Here is a 16763-nt window from a genome sequence, read left to right on the forward strand (position 1 = left end):
CAACCCGATCTATGAATACTCCCTTATTTATAAGGGTGTGTTTGGATTTCCGTTGGAGAAGAGAGAAGCGTGTTTGACCTTCTTGAATGCTTCATCTTTGTGTTTGGCAACATTTTTATACTCTAAACGAAGAAATGATTTTTATGTTCAATCCACGTTTACCAAAAGCTATAAATTCTAACTTTTCTGTTTAGCTTTTTACGTTGGATTAAAAATTATGTTCTATGTACCAATTATGTCTTTCATTATTCATATGTTTGTTTTTTTATAATATTTTTTCTAATACTCTCTTATACATATTATTTTTTATAAAATTTCTGTTTTTTTTTTATGAGTTTTTTTATTGTTATTGTTATTTTTTTTACATAGAATATTTTCTTACTTTGTATTATGATTCAATTAATTCTGTTAGAGTACTAAAAAAATATTAAAATTTATTTAAATATTTAAAATAAAATATAAGATAACATAAAATAATTATTTAAATTCATGTTATTTTCTGTAATTTTTTACCTAAAAATAATTTTGAATAATGCCATCCAAACAATATTTAGTTTACTATAATTCATTTTGAATAAAATTGCCAAACATAAACCACGTTAATACTAATTCACTTTTGATCAAAATCAATTTTATAAAATCAATTTTATACAAACCTCAGTTTACAAACTGTAATCCAAACACACACTAACAAACTGTAATCCAAACACACACTAAGTCTTTATCCATCTATTACGCTATCATAGTTTAAGTATCTAACCGACGTGTTTAATGCCTTGGATTCACCTTTCAGCATCTTGGAAACGTGCCTTTGCTCACAGTGCATTGATGGATGGTGGAAGGGTGAAATGGTTTCTTTCGTTTTAAGAGTGTTCTAGGTCATTCGATTATCCGAACAAAACTAACCCATGCATTGGCCATTGCATAATCGGGTAAGACTCGATTAAACCCGACTTTAATTATTTTGAATATTAATTTTATAATTGCGAAATCTGAATCAATCCAATTACTCGATTAGTTTTATATTGTACTAAAAGAATAAAATATATATACTAAACTAACATCCGACGCCTTATTTCTTCAGCAATCAGCAACCATTCCCTGTCTCTATTCCTTGCAAGTTTATTTTATACTACATAAAAATTCAATGACTCATGTGATTTACTTTATAATTTTTTTTTTTGTTAAAACTTCAAAGATTTAAAAATTTTCAAATTACGAATATTAGATAATGTTTATCTAAATATAAAATTTGGTAATGATTAGCTTGTAATTAACCTTAAATCCTATATTCGTAAACAGCTCTTTTTGTTTTATGTTTCAGCTGCTTTGAACAGAGCTAGTAAACTTAACGAAAATTCCGAACTTTCTGTTGCCATGCTGCAACAGAATTTATTTTACAAAATTACTTTGCTGTAGTTGGTAGTCTCTCTAGTTCAGAAATATGCCATCAGCAAAATTTGAGACATGGACAGCAAGCATAGAAGAAAACAAGACTTGCCAACCGGCACGGCGAATCGGCAACATACCTGTAACCTGTTATTGTGCATTCAATGAATTCTCTACGATTTTCTTTACAATTGTAAAACGGATCTGAAATTCACAAATTTTCACATAACAGCACGTGTACACCTCTAACCAAATTGAAATAAGCAGCTATTACATTCTTAACAAGTAGCTGTGCATCTTTGTTTGAAGGACCATCTTCCTAAAACACGGAGGACTGGTCTGTGTACCAAGTAGATGACTGAGTAGTTATTCACATTCAAAGGAGGCCCAGTGTCTTCAGCTGTTGAATATGCTCAGGTGGGAGAGAAGGGGGAGACCAATCAGACCCTGTCTGTTCTCCATCAACATCTTCGACCACATACTCCTGTAGTGAGAAAGGACAAGAATTTCATAAACTAAGAATATTCAGAATTTTTCAAGGAACCGTCATGTTTGGCATCAAACATTCAGTTAGATATAAAATATGAGCGATGGCACAAAATGCAAGTCAAAACATCCTCCCTTAAAGGGTTCCCAGGAAGAAATGGTATAGTAGTACCATGCATGAAACAAATATGGGGGTCATGGTTTTAATACTGATACCACACTAAGTGGTTTTGTCCAGTACTTTCTATTGCACTTTTCATATTCAGCTTCTAGTTTTGTTAACCACTCGGTAAACTATAAGAGCATGGAACCTCTCATGCATAACAGTAAAGTCTCTTATGACCTTGTCATGCTTATTTTCACTGTTGATTATGCTCTTGTGAATCCCACACTTCGCCTCACCTTTAATAAATGGTGGGCACTATAACATGTGATCTCACATAAAGGAACCATTCCCGGCAAGGGACAATCGAGTAAATAGAATAGATTTAGCATCCATAAACTATCCATAAATACTTTGAATCATTACTAATATAATGCAAGAGAGCATTAAATTAGTTGAAGCAGAAAAAATATTAACTATCTATAATTTTAGATGATAAACAGAAATTAAGTGAAATATGTGCTAATTGGGCATATCAATTAGGTATTAAGCTGGGTTTAGCAGAATAGCAATGGCAAAAAATGCAGCAAATTTTGACAGTTCATAGCAATACCAAAAATTGCACTAAAAATTGGAGAATAAACCAATCGCACCTTGGTTAACATTCTTTTTGCAAGTATGTGATAATGACGTTGCCATATCCGTTGTCCTACCATGGTAGCTACCAATACACTGTAAAATATCCCAATCACAGTGAAAAGTCCCAGAACAATCAAAGCCATTATGAATAATAATGGTAGTCCTGCTTCCCCAGCACCTCCCAAACATCCACCACATTCAGTTGCCATTGTTCCACAACTCTCAAAGCATGTGGTGCAGTCAGTCCACATACAAAGTGTGCCTGGCAAGTGACAATCTGCACAAACTCTGCAATGATATAAACCATAACAAGATCATCCCAGAAACTATTTATTAACAACATCCAAGTCTCAAGACTCATATATAGGTAAAATAAGGGTTATTACCCAGGTTGACAGCAACAAAGACATAATTCTCTACAAGGCTGAGCCAAATCATTGCGAACTCGTCGATCATAGCAAGTGATGAAGCACCCAGAAAGACCAAGCAGGGCAAAAAACAACAGCGCTCCTGCAATTGATAATACCAACACAAAATCAACACCAATACAATATATTATATATGGAAAAAATCAGACTCTGAACTCAAGACAGAAAAAGAAAATGTAGGAACGAATATTGTACAAGTATTTGATGCACACTGCTTATTTAAATGTAATTTACCACAAATGTAGTAAAAGCTCAGTTCGCTATCAAAACCCCAGAGAAGACGAAGCCAATACTGCTGGTAACCATCTATTAGATAAACCAAATAAGCCAGCGAAGCAATGACCTGCATGCAAAGGCAATAGGGCTCCGTGTCAGATTATCTATATGTGATTCATAAAATATAAATGGATACGTTAGTTTGAGGAATGGAAATAATTCACCTACAAGCTGGACAGACAGAAAAATAAACAAAATGTCTCTGGTGACAAAGAATCGAAATTTCAAGGTACGCCATTTTCTATCAGCAGCAACATGAACACGCAAATAATAAGGAGCCTTGCAGGTAGTGCAGTGAGCAAATGCAAACCCTTCCTGCAAGAATTTCATGATATATCCTTTTAGGTTAAGCATCATAAAATACACCACCCTAAACATTGATCCATTAGCAGTAGAGTAAGAAGAAGGGCATCCACTTAGTACTTTATTTTTGGTATATCAAGCACGGGGAAATTTAGCCCATAATCTTTAGTTCTTATCAACCCAAGATAAACTGATAAAGGGCACAAAAGATCAGTACATACTATCAGTAAAGAAATGGAAAAGAAAATCCAATTAGCTAATAAAGAAAAGATGTAAATGCATTACACATAACCTAGAAGCCCTAAATAGTAAACCAGGATGGCAAACCCAAATAAACTTAGATGCATATGAAAACACGTAAAGCCTTTTATCATTGCAAGAGGAATGGGTGGAATACATAAGGGAAATAATTGAATGGGAACAACAACTACAATACTCACTAATGCTAACTAATATTCTGCTAGCCCAATAACAGGGTAATAGGAAAAGAAGAGAGAATAGTATGAGATCATTAAGTAAGAACATAACATGGATCACTGTTAAATTAGATTAGCGGAACAAAATTATTTACTCGCAACCCAAAATGGCCTTTAGTCAATTTGTCACATGCAGTCCACTCGGAAATAAAGTTTTAGAATGATGACTGGATGTGGATAAAAATATTCACCATGGCTATAACATACACTGTTGAAAAAATGAAAGAGAATCATTACCTTAACAGCTCGCCAATGATCCAAACATTCTCGATGTACATACTTTGCTGTACCTTTGCACTTACAAGGAGCTATGAAATCTCTACCTAAGGTACAAAAGAGAAATTCATGGTTGACTGAGAAGAAATTACATTAGATATATCATGATAAATCAAAAGCGTTGCCCAAAGAGGTAATGATGCAGCTTACACATATTAGCAGCCATTCTATATACAGCTGCAATATCCTACTACACAAAGAAGTACAACAGACAAAGTTGACTGTATAGTAGACACATAAAGAATAATTTTAATACACTGTATGCCGATTGATTTTCAAAACAATTATTACAATATACTAATTTTTCAATGTACCAAAATCAACTGTATTTTGAAGGAGGGAGTATAAAAAAGTCAACTGTCCTTGTTTATTGATGTAACAATGCATAATTGAATTTGCTAAAATTCTCAGTTCAAGTTCCCATCAAATGATCCAGATAGTAATGCATAATTGAAATTGCTAAAAATCTCAGTTTATGTTCCAATCAAAATGATCCAAATAGTACTAACTTGTTCATAATTTCAATAACTTTACTCCTGCATCTAATTGAAAACAAAATCATCAGAACTTCCCCTTCCACAAAAAATAACACAATCACTGAGAATAACTTGCAGTTTCGACTTCAGAACTTTGAGAGGACTTCATCAATTAACGAAAAAGATGAAATTATTAACATACCGAACGAACGAACCAAATTCGAAATCAGAGATTCACATGTCAACAAAAATTAATCACAGAATTCTTCTAACCACGGGTTATCATAAATGCAATAATTAGCCCTAACCTAAGATAACTTGAAAGTGAAAACCGAAAAGATAATAAAGAAAAAAGCGGAAGAGGAGAATCACCATCAGTTTCGAGACAAATCCGGCACTGAATCTGTTCGGTTGGACCAGCTTCGAGATCGATCTCGGAAGGATCAGAGACAGGTATGGGAGGGACCAGAGGAGAAGAATCGGAGTGATCCGCCATTGAAGAAGCACAACCAGAGACAGTGAGAGTTGTTAGAAATGAACGACTTTGTGAGGAGTTGAGATATTGAATTCAAATAATCCAATCCAAGTTCAACGAAAATCGTGAACGTAATAATCACATATTGTTGCGATTAGAATTTAGAGGAGAAGAATCTCGTCGATCCTCCTCCATCTCTCTATCTCTTCCCTCACACAGATTCACGCGAGAATCGATTTTTTTTTCTTTCTTTCTTTTTTTTTTTTTTTTCTCAAGCAAAGTTTCAATATCCGACTGAGAAAATTAGGAGGAAACTGTGAAGATGGTGAATTTCCGAAATTAACCCCGCCGCGCGCCGCAGTTATTTATTTTTCAATAAACTATCATTTTTATCAAAAAGAAAAAGATAATTACATTGGCCTTTCCGAAACTAATTACAAACTATACTCCCTATATTTTCTAATATTCAAAAGGGATCCCTTTGTTTAAATTTTTGTTTTGATCCCTTTCTATATTTTTCTTATATATTTTCTAACTTTTGTATTGTCAAAATTTACACTACTCTATTGATAAAATAAAAATTTTATACTTTCAGAGAGTTTTACGATTAGAGCACACAAAGAAGTTCAAAAAAAATTTTAAATATTTGACCGCATTTATACATGAGGAGTTATATCAACTTCTAATTAAGAAAAAAAAGATTAGACTCAATAATAATTTTAAAATTCAATAAAAAGCATAATTTATTATTAATTTTTGAATTTTTGAATTTTTATTTTAGTTTATTTTGTTATTAAGATTTGTTAAAAAATTTGATTAGTAGTATTTTTAAAAATTTTAAATTTAAATCAAATATAATATAATCTAATAAGATCAATTTTAATTTAAAATAATTATCTTATCTTTAGAAGATTTAAATTAAATTATCTTATCTTATCTTTTAATTAATTTTTGCGTGGTACTTTTTTTCCGTTTTCAAAGACAAGTTTTTTAAAGATTTAGCAGGAATCTCAGATATCTTGAGGTCTAGTAGAAAAATTCTTATTTATGTTTTTATGTTTCTGTAGTCTCTTTAGGAATGTGTCTCTCTTTTTCTTGGAATTTTAATGCTTCATCTTTATTAAACTCTCTAAATTCTCAATAATCTCTTATCAAATCATTATATATTTATGAATTTGGATTCTTTAAATTTTAAATTTTTACTTTAGATGATAAAATATAATTTCTCACAATTGAATGACCGATTCAACTGGATTAACCGAAAATCGGTCATCAGGTCGATTCGATTAACCTTCTAAACCGTTTAGCAAAAAAATCAATTAAAAAAATCAGTCGAGCGATTAACCGGTGAACCGCCGGAACCGATCGGTTTTTTACAAGGTTTTCGGTTCAGAAACCCTCCCTCAAAGTTCAAACGCCGTTGTTTTAAATTCTTAAAAAAAAAATTCATAAAAGGAAACCCTGATCCCCCAACGCTGCAACGCACCCAACCCCATTCCTCTCTTCTCCTCTCCTCTCTCAAACTGAACTGCAAATTTTAAATTGAAAGCACAAAGAACCCTAGCCCTCCAGCCACCGCAGCCATTGCGTCCCGCATCCCCCAGAGCCCCGCAACCACGCTTCATTGTCATCGACGAACTCGTCTCCGCTGGGTAGAGGCGTTCGGAAGCTCCGTCGCCGTCGCAGGAGCTATGTCGCCGTTGTAGGAAGCTCTGTCGCCGTCCTAGGAAGCTGTGTCGCCGTCGTAGGAAGTTCCCTCACCGTCGTGTGGAAGCTCTGTGGCCATTGTCGTCTCCTTTGTTCGAGCGTGCTCTCTCTGTGTTTGCCGGTGTCGCCGTCTCCTTTGTTGTCGCCGTCACTCCCTTTCCTCCTCGCCGCCGGTAAGCGATTTTGATAATACTGTGTTTGCCGGTGTCGCCTCCTCCTCCCCTCCTCTGTGTTTGCTGGTTTTACAATTAATATTTGAGTTGCTGATTTAGGGTTTGTCATTCCGAGTTACTGATTTTGTTAATTTGTGCTTATTTTGTTAAATTTTTTGAAAAGAATTTGTTGTTGATCCTTAGATATTGTGTTACTGATTTTGTGAATTTGTTATTTTATTCTGAGTTGCCAATGTTTATGAAACTTGTGCTTATTTTGTTAAATTTACTGGAAAAAATTTGTTATTGATTCTCAGATATTTGTGTTACTGATTCTGTGAATTTGTTATTTTATTCTGAGTTGCCCATGTTTATGAAATTGGAGTTGATTAAAATGATCCTCAGATTCTGAATTGCCCTTCTGTTAGATTTGGAGTCTAATTTCTGGATAGAACTTTTGTTGGTTGATTGTAACCATTGTAAGTTGCTGCTTTTTTTTATTTATTTTGTTTTTGTTGATTATAATTATTCTAAGGAGTTGTTTATTAGAATGATTTTGGAATAATTTGATATTTTTGGATTAAGTCTGAGTTGTTGTTAATTATGATTTGTGACGAAGAATTTCTTTATTTAATTGAATTTTTTTATTAATTTATTTATTTTAGTTTTACAAAGCATGAAACCTATAACATCTCTTGGACTATCTTATTTGGTCAAATACCTAAGACAAACTCTTATGTTCTTTTTATCACAGTATTTTTGAACAAGTTCCTGGGTAACAAGCGTAAGAGTTTTTTTTATGATCTATTGGTAAAAAATTATAGGATGAATATATATGTTTAAAATTATATATAAAATTTTTAATAATTTTTTTAATATTTAATTAAAATCAGTTAAATTTCGGTTGAACTTCGGTCGAATCAGTAAACCAGTAATTTTATCGGTTTATTGACCGGTCTGGTTCTCGCAACTTTAGATTTTTCTCTCATATTTTTTGTTAGTTTCACTTATGAAATAGATAGTAAAAAATTACATTTTACTCTGGAGTAAAATTCAAAATTTAGAAGATCCAAATCTATTAATGTATTTTATAAGTAACTTCTTCTGTTAAATAATAATTTTTAACTTTTTAAAATCTAGAAGTAGTTCTCTATGAATTAAAACAGTAACAAAAACTTTTCTTTTCGGAAAAACAATGTTTCCTTTTAACGAAGTAAACTAAATTCAAATAATATACATTTATCACATAAGATAATTAAAAAGCTGTTTTAACCCCAAAAGATAAAATAAAAATCTGTTTCAAGATATTAATTACTTTCGGTATTTAAATTTTAAAGTCAATTTCGATTCCATTCAAATCTCTTCTTGAAATATATATAAGATTCTTCAAGAACTCTCATATCACTATTGCTCTCTTCCAGGTGAATTCACACTATACCATGAAGCCAGAATCGAAAAGAAACAGGGATGACAAATCTTCATGCTTTGATAATTTTGGTGAAATGTCAAAGGCTTTGTTAAATTCTGATGTCACCGTAAAGAATGAGAGTTCTTCCAATATTCTTGGTTCCGCAACTCTTCAAGATCCTAAAGCAATTCAATCTCTCTCAAAAGGTTAGTATTTCATTGTTTTAGAATTTAATTTTATTGTTGTGTCATAAAACGTATCAAAAGAATAATTTTATGACCATCATAAAAGTAGTGGTTGGCTGAACATATAAAATTGTTTTAGAATTTTAAATTTATGATTTTGAATAGAATAATCTTATGACTGAATCTAATTTTGATGGGTTACTAGTTAATTTTTTTTTTGAAAATTGTGATTTTTTAATTTTATTCTTTTTCTGTAACAGATTGTTATGATTTTAGTAGCTTATTGAAGACATTGAATTGCATAGAGAAAAAGAACGTGAAACGTTTGATCCGGATTGGGGGAATTCAGAAAATAAAAAGAAAGGAGAAGAAGAAGAAAATTTCAATAAAGTTCATGTTTGTGAAGCCAAATAAGCCTTTTGAAAAAAATGTAAGAGTAATAAATAGAATAAAAAAAGAGCAAATTTCAGATAATGAATTTGGCTTGGAAGAGTTTTTAGATACTGCTAGAGATGGAAGCTTTCGATTTAGAACAAGGCTTTATATTAAAAGTAATAAGCACCCTCATTAGAAAGAACCAAATGTATACAAATTCGACTTAGAGATTATAATATTATGTATTGTCGTAGAACAACAAATTTTTTTTTCCTAATTCAAATACTAGTGTCTTCGAAATCAGGATGATCATCCAAATTAGCGTAAAATGACAAATAAATTCTTAAAAATCTACATTTTGAATAGATTAGTCTTTAAAAAAAATACTAATAAAGTTCTCTAACAAGTTAGTTTAAATTAAGATCTCTACTCTAATAATAAAAGATAGTGTATTTATATATACTATTTTAAAAAAATTATTAGTATATTTTTTAAAAACTAATTTATCCAAAATATAAATTTTTAAAGATTTATTTATCACTTTACTCTCTAAATTAATATATATATTGTTTTTAAAATAGTTAAAAAAATATTAAAAATTCTAATTTATTCTCTTAATTTTTTTTCTAAACTAAAAATAAAAATTAACCTAATAAAAAAAACATATATAATTATTTATTTATTTATTTAAATATTATAAAAATAAATTAGTAATCCCAATTACAAAGATTACCTAATAAAAAAAATCACAATATATATCTAACTTGAGTTGGTCGAATGGTCAGCTCATTCTTAAATGGAGCTCAGATCTGCGACGGATTAATCCTTAACCTATTAGGATGGGGGATACCATGGAAAACAAAAAAAAAAAAAATCAATTTTAACCTCTTGCTTGGGTTGTGAAATAAACGCCAATGATAAAAAAATAGAGATATAATAGTTATAATTTTAATTTAATTCTTAAAATTTTTATATACTAATTTTAAATGAATAGATTAATTTTACAAAATTTTTACTAAATTTAACAATTTTACTATTTAAATCTTAATATAATTTTATATTTTACGTCTTTAATTTTACTCATCCAATGATTCATGAAATCTTAATTCTTTAAGCAATGAGATGATGTTCAATTGTTATGGTTTTGAAAATTCAACTGAGCCGTAAAAATACAAATAATTCTCAAACTCGTTTATTTTAAAATTGGATACAAACTACTGAACCGGTCGGTTGGATCAGATTGAAATTCGACCGATTTGGATGGAACGACGCCGTTTCGGTTAAATTCTTCGGGGAAAAAAAAACGCGTGCTCAGTGCTGTGCCTCCCAGGCTCCCACTGCCCATCTTTCGTTCCTTCCTTTGTTCTTCACTAATCATAAAAACTAAAAAGCTTTGCAATATGAGTTTATTACAGGATAATATCTAAAATATTATCTGAATTTTCGAACATAAATTAAAATAGTTTATTACTTTCATAAATTTTAAAATAATTTTTTAAATTAATTTTTGTGAATTTCTGTTTATCCTAATTCAATTTCTGACTGTATTATATTTATATTAAAATTAATTATCAATATAAAATATATATTAAAATATAAGTATATATTAAAAATAAATTAAATTATTTATATATTTATACACAAATACATCTAATTTTAATATATAAATAATATTTTTTGTTCGATCTCCGTTATTTTAATTACTAACTTAATGATGTAGATATTATATAATATAATTAAAATAGTATCTCGAATAAGCTGATTGAACTCAATTTAATTCTTTATAGTATAAAATCACAAACCCAAAATAGAAAAACCATATTCATCCTCATCTTCTCTTTCGTTTTATTAACTCATGAAAAAATTAAATGGACAAAATAGAGGAGGAGGAGAAAGTTTTAATGTGAGAGATAATAATATTTAGGTTATGCTACGACGATAAAAGTAATTTTTTTCTGTAAGTGAGAAAAGTAGATGACGATGCCTGACGCAGATACATATTAGTATTTTAGGTTGATTGTTCATAGAGACAGAATATTGAAATAAGAATACTGAGATATAAAATTGTGTTTGACAGAAAAGATATGGATAAAAATAATGTATCTAGAGATATTGAATTAGTGTATTTTGTGTCCATCCTGATAGGAAGGACACGGAGACACTAACAAGAGATACAACTTATTTTTTTTTCATTATTCTTGTTAATTTTTTATAATTATATTTTTTATTGTTATATTTTTCATCTCAAATTTTTTGAATGAAAAAAATGAGAAAAAATTGAATTTTCGATGAACGGATAATTTATACGCTTTTTGTCATTGTTTTTAGATAGTTTTTAGTAAAATCTAGCTATTTTTAGGGATATTTTCATTAGTTTTTATGCTAAAATCACATTTCTGGACTTTACTATGAGTTTGTGTGTTTTTCTGTGATTTCAGGTATTTTCTGGCTGAAATTAAGGGACCTGAGCAAAACTCTGATAAAAGGCTGACAAAGGACGGCTGATACTGTTGGATTCTGACCTCCCTGCACTCGAAATGAATTTTCTGGAGCTAAAGAACTTCAAATGGCGCGCTCTTAACGGCGTTGGAAAGTAGACATCCAGAGCTTTCCAGCAATATATAATAGTCCATGCTTTATTCGAGATTAGACGACGTAAACTGGCGCTCAACGCCAGTTTCATGCTGCATTCTGGAGTCAAACGCCAGAAACACGTCACGAACCAGAGTTGAACGCCAAAAACACGTTACAACTTGGCGTTCAACTCCAAAAGAAGCCTCTGCACGTGTAAAGCTCAAGCTCAACCCAAGCACACACCAAGTGGGCCCCGGAAGTGGATTTCTGCATCAATTACTTACTTCTGTAAACCCTAGTAGCTAGTCTAGTATAAATAGCACATTTTACTATTGTATTCAGTGTCTTTTGACCACGTTACATCTTTGGTCTCGGTTTTATTCCATTATTCATCTTAGGAGACTATTGATCACGTTTTGGGGGGCTGGCCATTCGGCCATGCTTGAACCTTCATCACTTATGTATTTTCAACGGTGGAGTTTCTACACACCATAGATTAAGGGTGTGGAGCTCTGCTGTACCTCGAGTTTTAATGCAATTACTACTATCTTTTATTCAAATTCAATCTTATTTCTGTTCGAAGATACTACTCGTACTTCAACCTGATGGATGTGATGATCCATGACACTCATCATCATCCGTCCCTATGAACACGTGCCTGACAACCACTTCCGTTCTACAAGCGAAAGCTAGAGTGCGTATCTCTTGAATTCCTGATGCACGACGCATGGTTGCCCTCGCTTGACAACCGAGCCTTCCATTCCGTGAGATCAGAGTCTTTGTGGTATAAGCTAGAATTGATGGCGGCATTCATGAGAATCCGGAAACTCTAAACCTTGTCTGTGGTATTCCGAGTAGGATTCCGGGATTGAATGACTGTGACGAGCTTCAAACTCGTGATTGTTGGGCGTGATGACAAACGCAAAAGAATCAAGGAATTCTATTTCAATATGATCGAGAACCGACAGGTGATTAGCCGTGCCGTGACAGAGCATTTGGACCTTTTTCATTGAGAGGATGGGATGTAGCCATTGACAACGGTGATGCCCTACATACAGCTTGCCATGGAAAGGAGTAAGAAGGATCAGATGAAGGCAGTAGGAAAGCAGAGATTCAGAAGGAGCACAGCATCTTCATACGCCTATCTGAAATTCCCATCGATGATCTACATAAGTATTTCTATCTTTATTTTCAGTTTATTTATTATTATTATTCGAAAACTCCATAACCATTTATTATCCGCCTGACTGAGATTTACAAGATGACCATAGCTTGCTTCATACCAACAATCTCCGTGGGATCGACCCTTACTCACGTAAGGTTTATTACTTGGACGACCCACTGCACTTGCTGGTTAGTTGTGCGAGGTTGTGAAGAAAGTGCTGAGTTAGTAAATGCGCACACCAAGTTGAATGCCATTATTAGAGATCACAATTTCGTCCACCAAGTTTTTGGCGCCGTTGCCGGGAATTGTTCGAGTTTGGACAACTGACGGTTCATCTTGTTGCTCAGATTAGGTAATTTTCTTTTTTGTTTTATTTTCAAAAATTTTTCAAAAATCTTATTTATCACCTATTTTCGAAAATTTTCAGAGCTTTCAAGAATGAATTATAGAGTTTCATATAACATGTTTTAGCTTGGCAGGATATTAAGCCATGTCTAATTCACAGGATTTTGATTGAGGACTTTGGATTCATTACTTTCTTTTTCCTATATGTTTTTCGAAAAATATAAAATAAAATACAAAAAAATAATAAAATCATAAAAAAGGCAAAAATATTTTGTGTTTCTTTTTTGAGTCTTGAGTCAACATTTAAGTTTGGTGGCAATAGCATTTTTCTAAAAATTTATGCATTTTTCGAAAATCCATTCATAGTGTTCTTCATGATCTTCAAGTTGTTCTTGGTAAGTCTACTTGTTTGATCTTGATGTTTTCTTGTTTTGTGTTCTTTGTTGTTTTTCACATGCATTTTTGCATTCATAGTGTCTAAACATTAAAGATTTCTAAGTTTGGTGTCTTGTATGTTTTCTTTGCATAAAAAATTTTTCAAAAATATGTTCTTAATGTTCATCATGATCTTCAAAGTGTTCTTGGTGTTCATCTTGACATTCATAGTGTTCTTGCATGCATTATGTGTTTTGATTCATAATTTTCATGTTGTGAGTCATTTTTTATGTTTTTCTCTCTCATAATTAAAAATTCAAAAATAAAAAATAAATATCTTTTCCTTTTTTTCTCTCAAAATTTCGAAAATTTGGGTTGACTTAGTCAAAAATTTTTAAAATTAGTTGTTTCTTGTAAGTCAAGTCAAATTTTCAAATTTTAAAAATCTTATCTTTTTAAAACTTTTTCAAAAATTAAATCTTTTTTATTTTTCTTATTAATTTACGAAAATCCTTTAAAATATTTTTCAAAAATCTTTTTCTTATTTTTATCTTTATTTTCAAAAATTATGCTAACAATTAATATGATTGATTCAAAAATTTGAAGTTTGTTACTTTCTTGTTAAGAAAGGTTCAATCTTTAAATTCTAAAATCTTATCTTTTAGTTTCTTGTTAGTAAAGTAATCAATTTTAATATCTTTTTCAAAATTTTATCTTTTTCAAAAATTTGATTTTAAAATATATTTTCTAACTTCTTATCTTCTTATCTTTTCAAAATTAATTTTCAAATATTTTTCAACTAACTATTTGACTTTTTGTTTGTTTCTTATCTTTTTCAAAACCACATAACTACTCTTCCCTCTCTAATTTTCGAAAATACCTCCATCTTTTTCAAAAATTCTTTTTAATTAATTAATTGGTTTAAATTTTAATTTTAATTTTATTTCTTATCTTAATTTTCGAAAATCATTAACTCCTTTTCAAAATTATTTTCGAAAACTTCTGTCTCTCATCTTATTTATTTATTCATTTACTAACACTTCTCTTCATCTCAAATCACTGCCCCTATCCTCACCCTTGTGTTTGAATTCTCCTTTCTTTATTCCATTTCTTCTTCTACTAACAATAAGGAACCTCTTTACTGTGACATAGAGGATTCCTCTTCTTTTTCTGTTCTCTTCTCCTTCATATGAGCAAGAACAAGGAAAAAGGCATTCTTGTTGAAGCTGATCCAGAACCTGAAAGGACTCTGAAGAGGAAACTAAGAGAAGCTAAATTACAACAATCCAGAGACAACCTTGCTGAAATTTTCGAACAAGAAAAGGAGATGGCAGCCAAACCCAACAACAATAATGCAAGAAGGATGCTTGGTGATTATACTGCACCTACGTCCAAGTTTGATGGAAGAAGCATCTCAATTCCTGCCATTGGAGCAAACAATTTTGAGCTGAAACCTCAATTAGTTGCTCTAATGCAACAGAACTGCAAGTTTCATCGACTTCCATCAGAAGATCCCTACCAGTTCTTGACTGAGTTCTTGCAGATCTGTGAGACTGTTAAGACTAATGGAGTAGATCCTGAAGTCTACAGGCTCATGCTTTTCCCTTTTGCTGTAAGAGACAGAGCTAAAATATAGTTGGACTCTCAACCTAAAGATAGCCTGGACTCCTGGGATAAGCTGGTCACGGCCTTCTTGGCTAAGTTCTTTCCTCCTCAAAAGCTGAGCAAGCTTAGAGTGGACGTTCAGACCTTCAAACAAAAAGATGGTGAATCCCTCTATGAAGCTTGGGAAAGATACAAGCAGATGACCAAAAGATGTCCTTCTAACATATTTTCAGAATGGACCATGATAGATATATTTTATTATGGTCTATCTGAGTTCTCTAAGATGTCACTGGACCATTCTGCAGGTGGACCCATTCACCTAAAGAAAATGCCTGCAGAAGCTCAAGAACTTATTAACATGGTTGCACATAACCAGTTCATGTACACTTCTGAGAGGAATTCCATGAATAATGGGACGCCTTAAAGGGAGGGAGTTCTTGAAATTGATGCTCTGAATGCCATATTGGCTCAGAACAAAATGTTGACTCAGCAAGTCAACATGATTTCTCAAAGTCTGAATGGATGGCAAAATGCATCCAACAGTACTAAAGAGGCATCTTTTGAAGTAGAAGCTTATGATCCTGAGAATCCTGCAATGGCAGAGGTAAGTTACATGGGTGAACCTTATGGAAACACCTATAATTCATCATGGAGAAATCATCCAAATTTCTCATGGAAGGATCAACAAAAGCCCCAACAAGGCTTTAATAATGGTGGAAGAAATAGGCTCAGCAATATCAAGCCTTATCCATCATCTTCTCAGCAACAGACAGAGAATTCTGAGCAGAGTACCTCTAACTTAGCAAATTTAGTCTCTGATCTGTCTAAGGCCACTCTAAGCTTCATTAGTGAAACAAGGTCCTCCATCAGAAATTTGGAGGCACAAGTGGGCCAGTTGAGTAAGAAAGTCACTAAAACTCCTCCTAGTACTCTCCCAAGCAATACTAAAGAAAATCCAAAAAGAGAGTGCAAGGCCATTGATATAATCAACATGGCCGAACCTAGAGAGGAAGGAGAGGACGTGAATCCCAATGAGGAATACCTCATGGGACGTCTCTCAAGCAAGAAGGAGTTCCCTATTGAGGACCCAAAGGAATCTGAGGCTCATATAGAGACCATAGAGATTCCATTAAACTTCCTTCTTCCATTCATGAGCTCTGAAGACTATTCTTCCTCTGAAGAGGATGAAGATGTAACTGGAGAGCAAGTTGCTCAATATTTAGGAGCTATCATAAAGCTGAATGCCAAGTTATTTGGTAATGAGACTTGGGAAGGTGAACCTCCCTTGCTCATTAGTGAACTAGATACATGGGTTCAGTAAACTTTACCTCAAAAGAGACAAGATCCTGGCAAATTCGTAACACCCTGCACCATAGGAACCATGATCTTTGACAAAGCTCTGTGTGACCTGGGGTCAGGTATAAATCTTATGCCACTCTCTGTAATGGAGAAGCTGGGAATCATTGAGGTACAACCTTCCATATTCTCATTACAAATGGCAGACAAGTCAGTAAGACAAGCTTATGGATTAGTAGAGGATGTGTT

At 32.3% G+C, this 16763-nt stretch overlaps 2 protein-coding genes and 1 non-coding gene across 3 annotated transcripts; 1 reads left to right on the top strand and 2 right to left on the bottom strand.

The window, feature by feature from the left end:
• Positions 1 to 1483: 1483 nt before the first annotated feature.
• On the bottom strand, positions 1484 to 5606 carry LOC130954110 (uncharacterized). Its single transcript, XM_057880849.1, has 7 exons — positions 5225 to 5606; positions 4338 to 4423; positions 3490 to 3636; positions 3280 to 3388; positions 3004 to 3127; positions 2632 to 2905; positions 1484 to 1873 (listed from the first exon to the last, which is right to left on the bottom strand). Exons 1-7 carry the CDS (start codon positions 5346 to 5348, stop codon positions 1766 to 1768), a joined length of 972 nt encoding a protein of 323 aa, XP_057736832.1. The 5' UTR covers positions 5349 to 5606; the 3' UTR covers positions 1484 to 1765.
• Positions 5607 to 6787: 1181 nt separating this feature from the next.
• On the top strand, positions 6788 to 9471 carry LOC130957349 (uncharacterized). The gene is made up of 3 exons (XM_057884213.1): positions 6788 to 7207; positions 8608 to 8800; positions 9040 to 9471. The coding sequence occupies exons 2-3, from the start codon at positions 8626 to 8628 to the stop codon at positions 9348 to 9350; spliced, it is 486 nt and encodes a 161-aa protein (XP_057740196.1). The 5' UTR covers positions 6788 to 7207; positions 8608 to 8625; the 3' UTR covers positions 9351 to 9471.
• Positions 9472 to 15339: 5868 nt separating this feature from the next.
• On the bottom strand, positions 15340 to 15443 carry LOC130958232 (small nucleolar RNA R71). The gene has a single exon (XR_009077364.1). It is a non-coding gene; the product is annotated as a small nucleolar RNA R71 (small nucleolar RNA).
• Positions 15444 to 16763: the final 1320 nt, after the last annotated feature.

This window comes from Arachis stenosperma, chromosome 10, assembly GCF_014773155.1.
Source record: "Arachis stenosperma cultivar V10309 chromosome 10, arast.V10309.gnm1.PFL2, whole genome shotgun sequence".
Taxonomy (NCBI): domain Eukaryota; kingdom Viridiplantae; phylum Streptophyta; class Magnoliopsida; order Fabales; family Fabaceae; genus Arachis; species Arachis stenosperma.

Coding starts and splice junctions, on each gene's coding strand:
- LOC130954110 (XM_057880849.1), bottom strand. CDS start 5,348: ATGGCGGATCACTCCGATTCTTCTCCTCTGGTCCCTCCCATACCTGTC. Junction 3,389..3,489: donor TTTTTCTGTCTGTCCAGCTT/GTAGGTGAATTA, acceptor CTTTGCATGCAG/GTCATTGCTTCGCTGGCTTA. Junction 3,128..3,279: donor GAGCTTTTACTACATTTGTG/GTAAATTACATT, acceptor TATCAATTGCAG/GAGCGCTGTTGTTTTTTGCC.
- LOC130957349 (XM_057884213.1), top strand. CDS start 8,626: ATGAAGCCAGAATCGAAAAGAAACAGGGATGACAAATCTTCATGCTTT. Junction 8,801..9,039: donor AATTCAATCTCTCTCAAAAG/GTTAGTATTTCA, acceptor TTTCTGTAACAG/ATTGTTATGATTTTAGTAGC.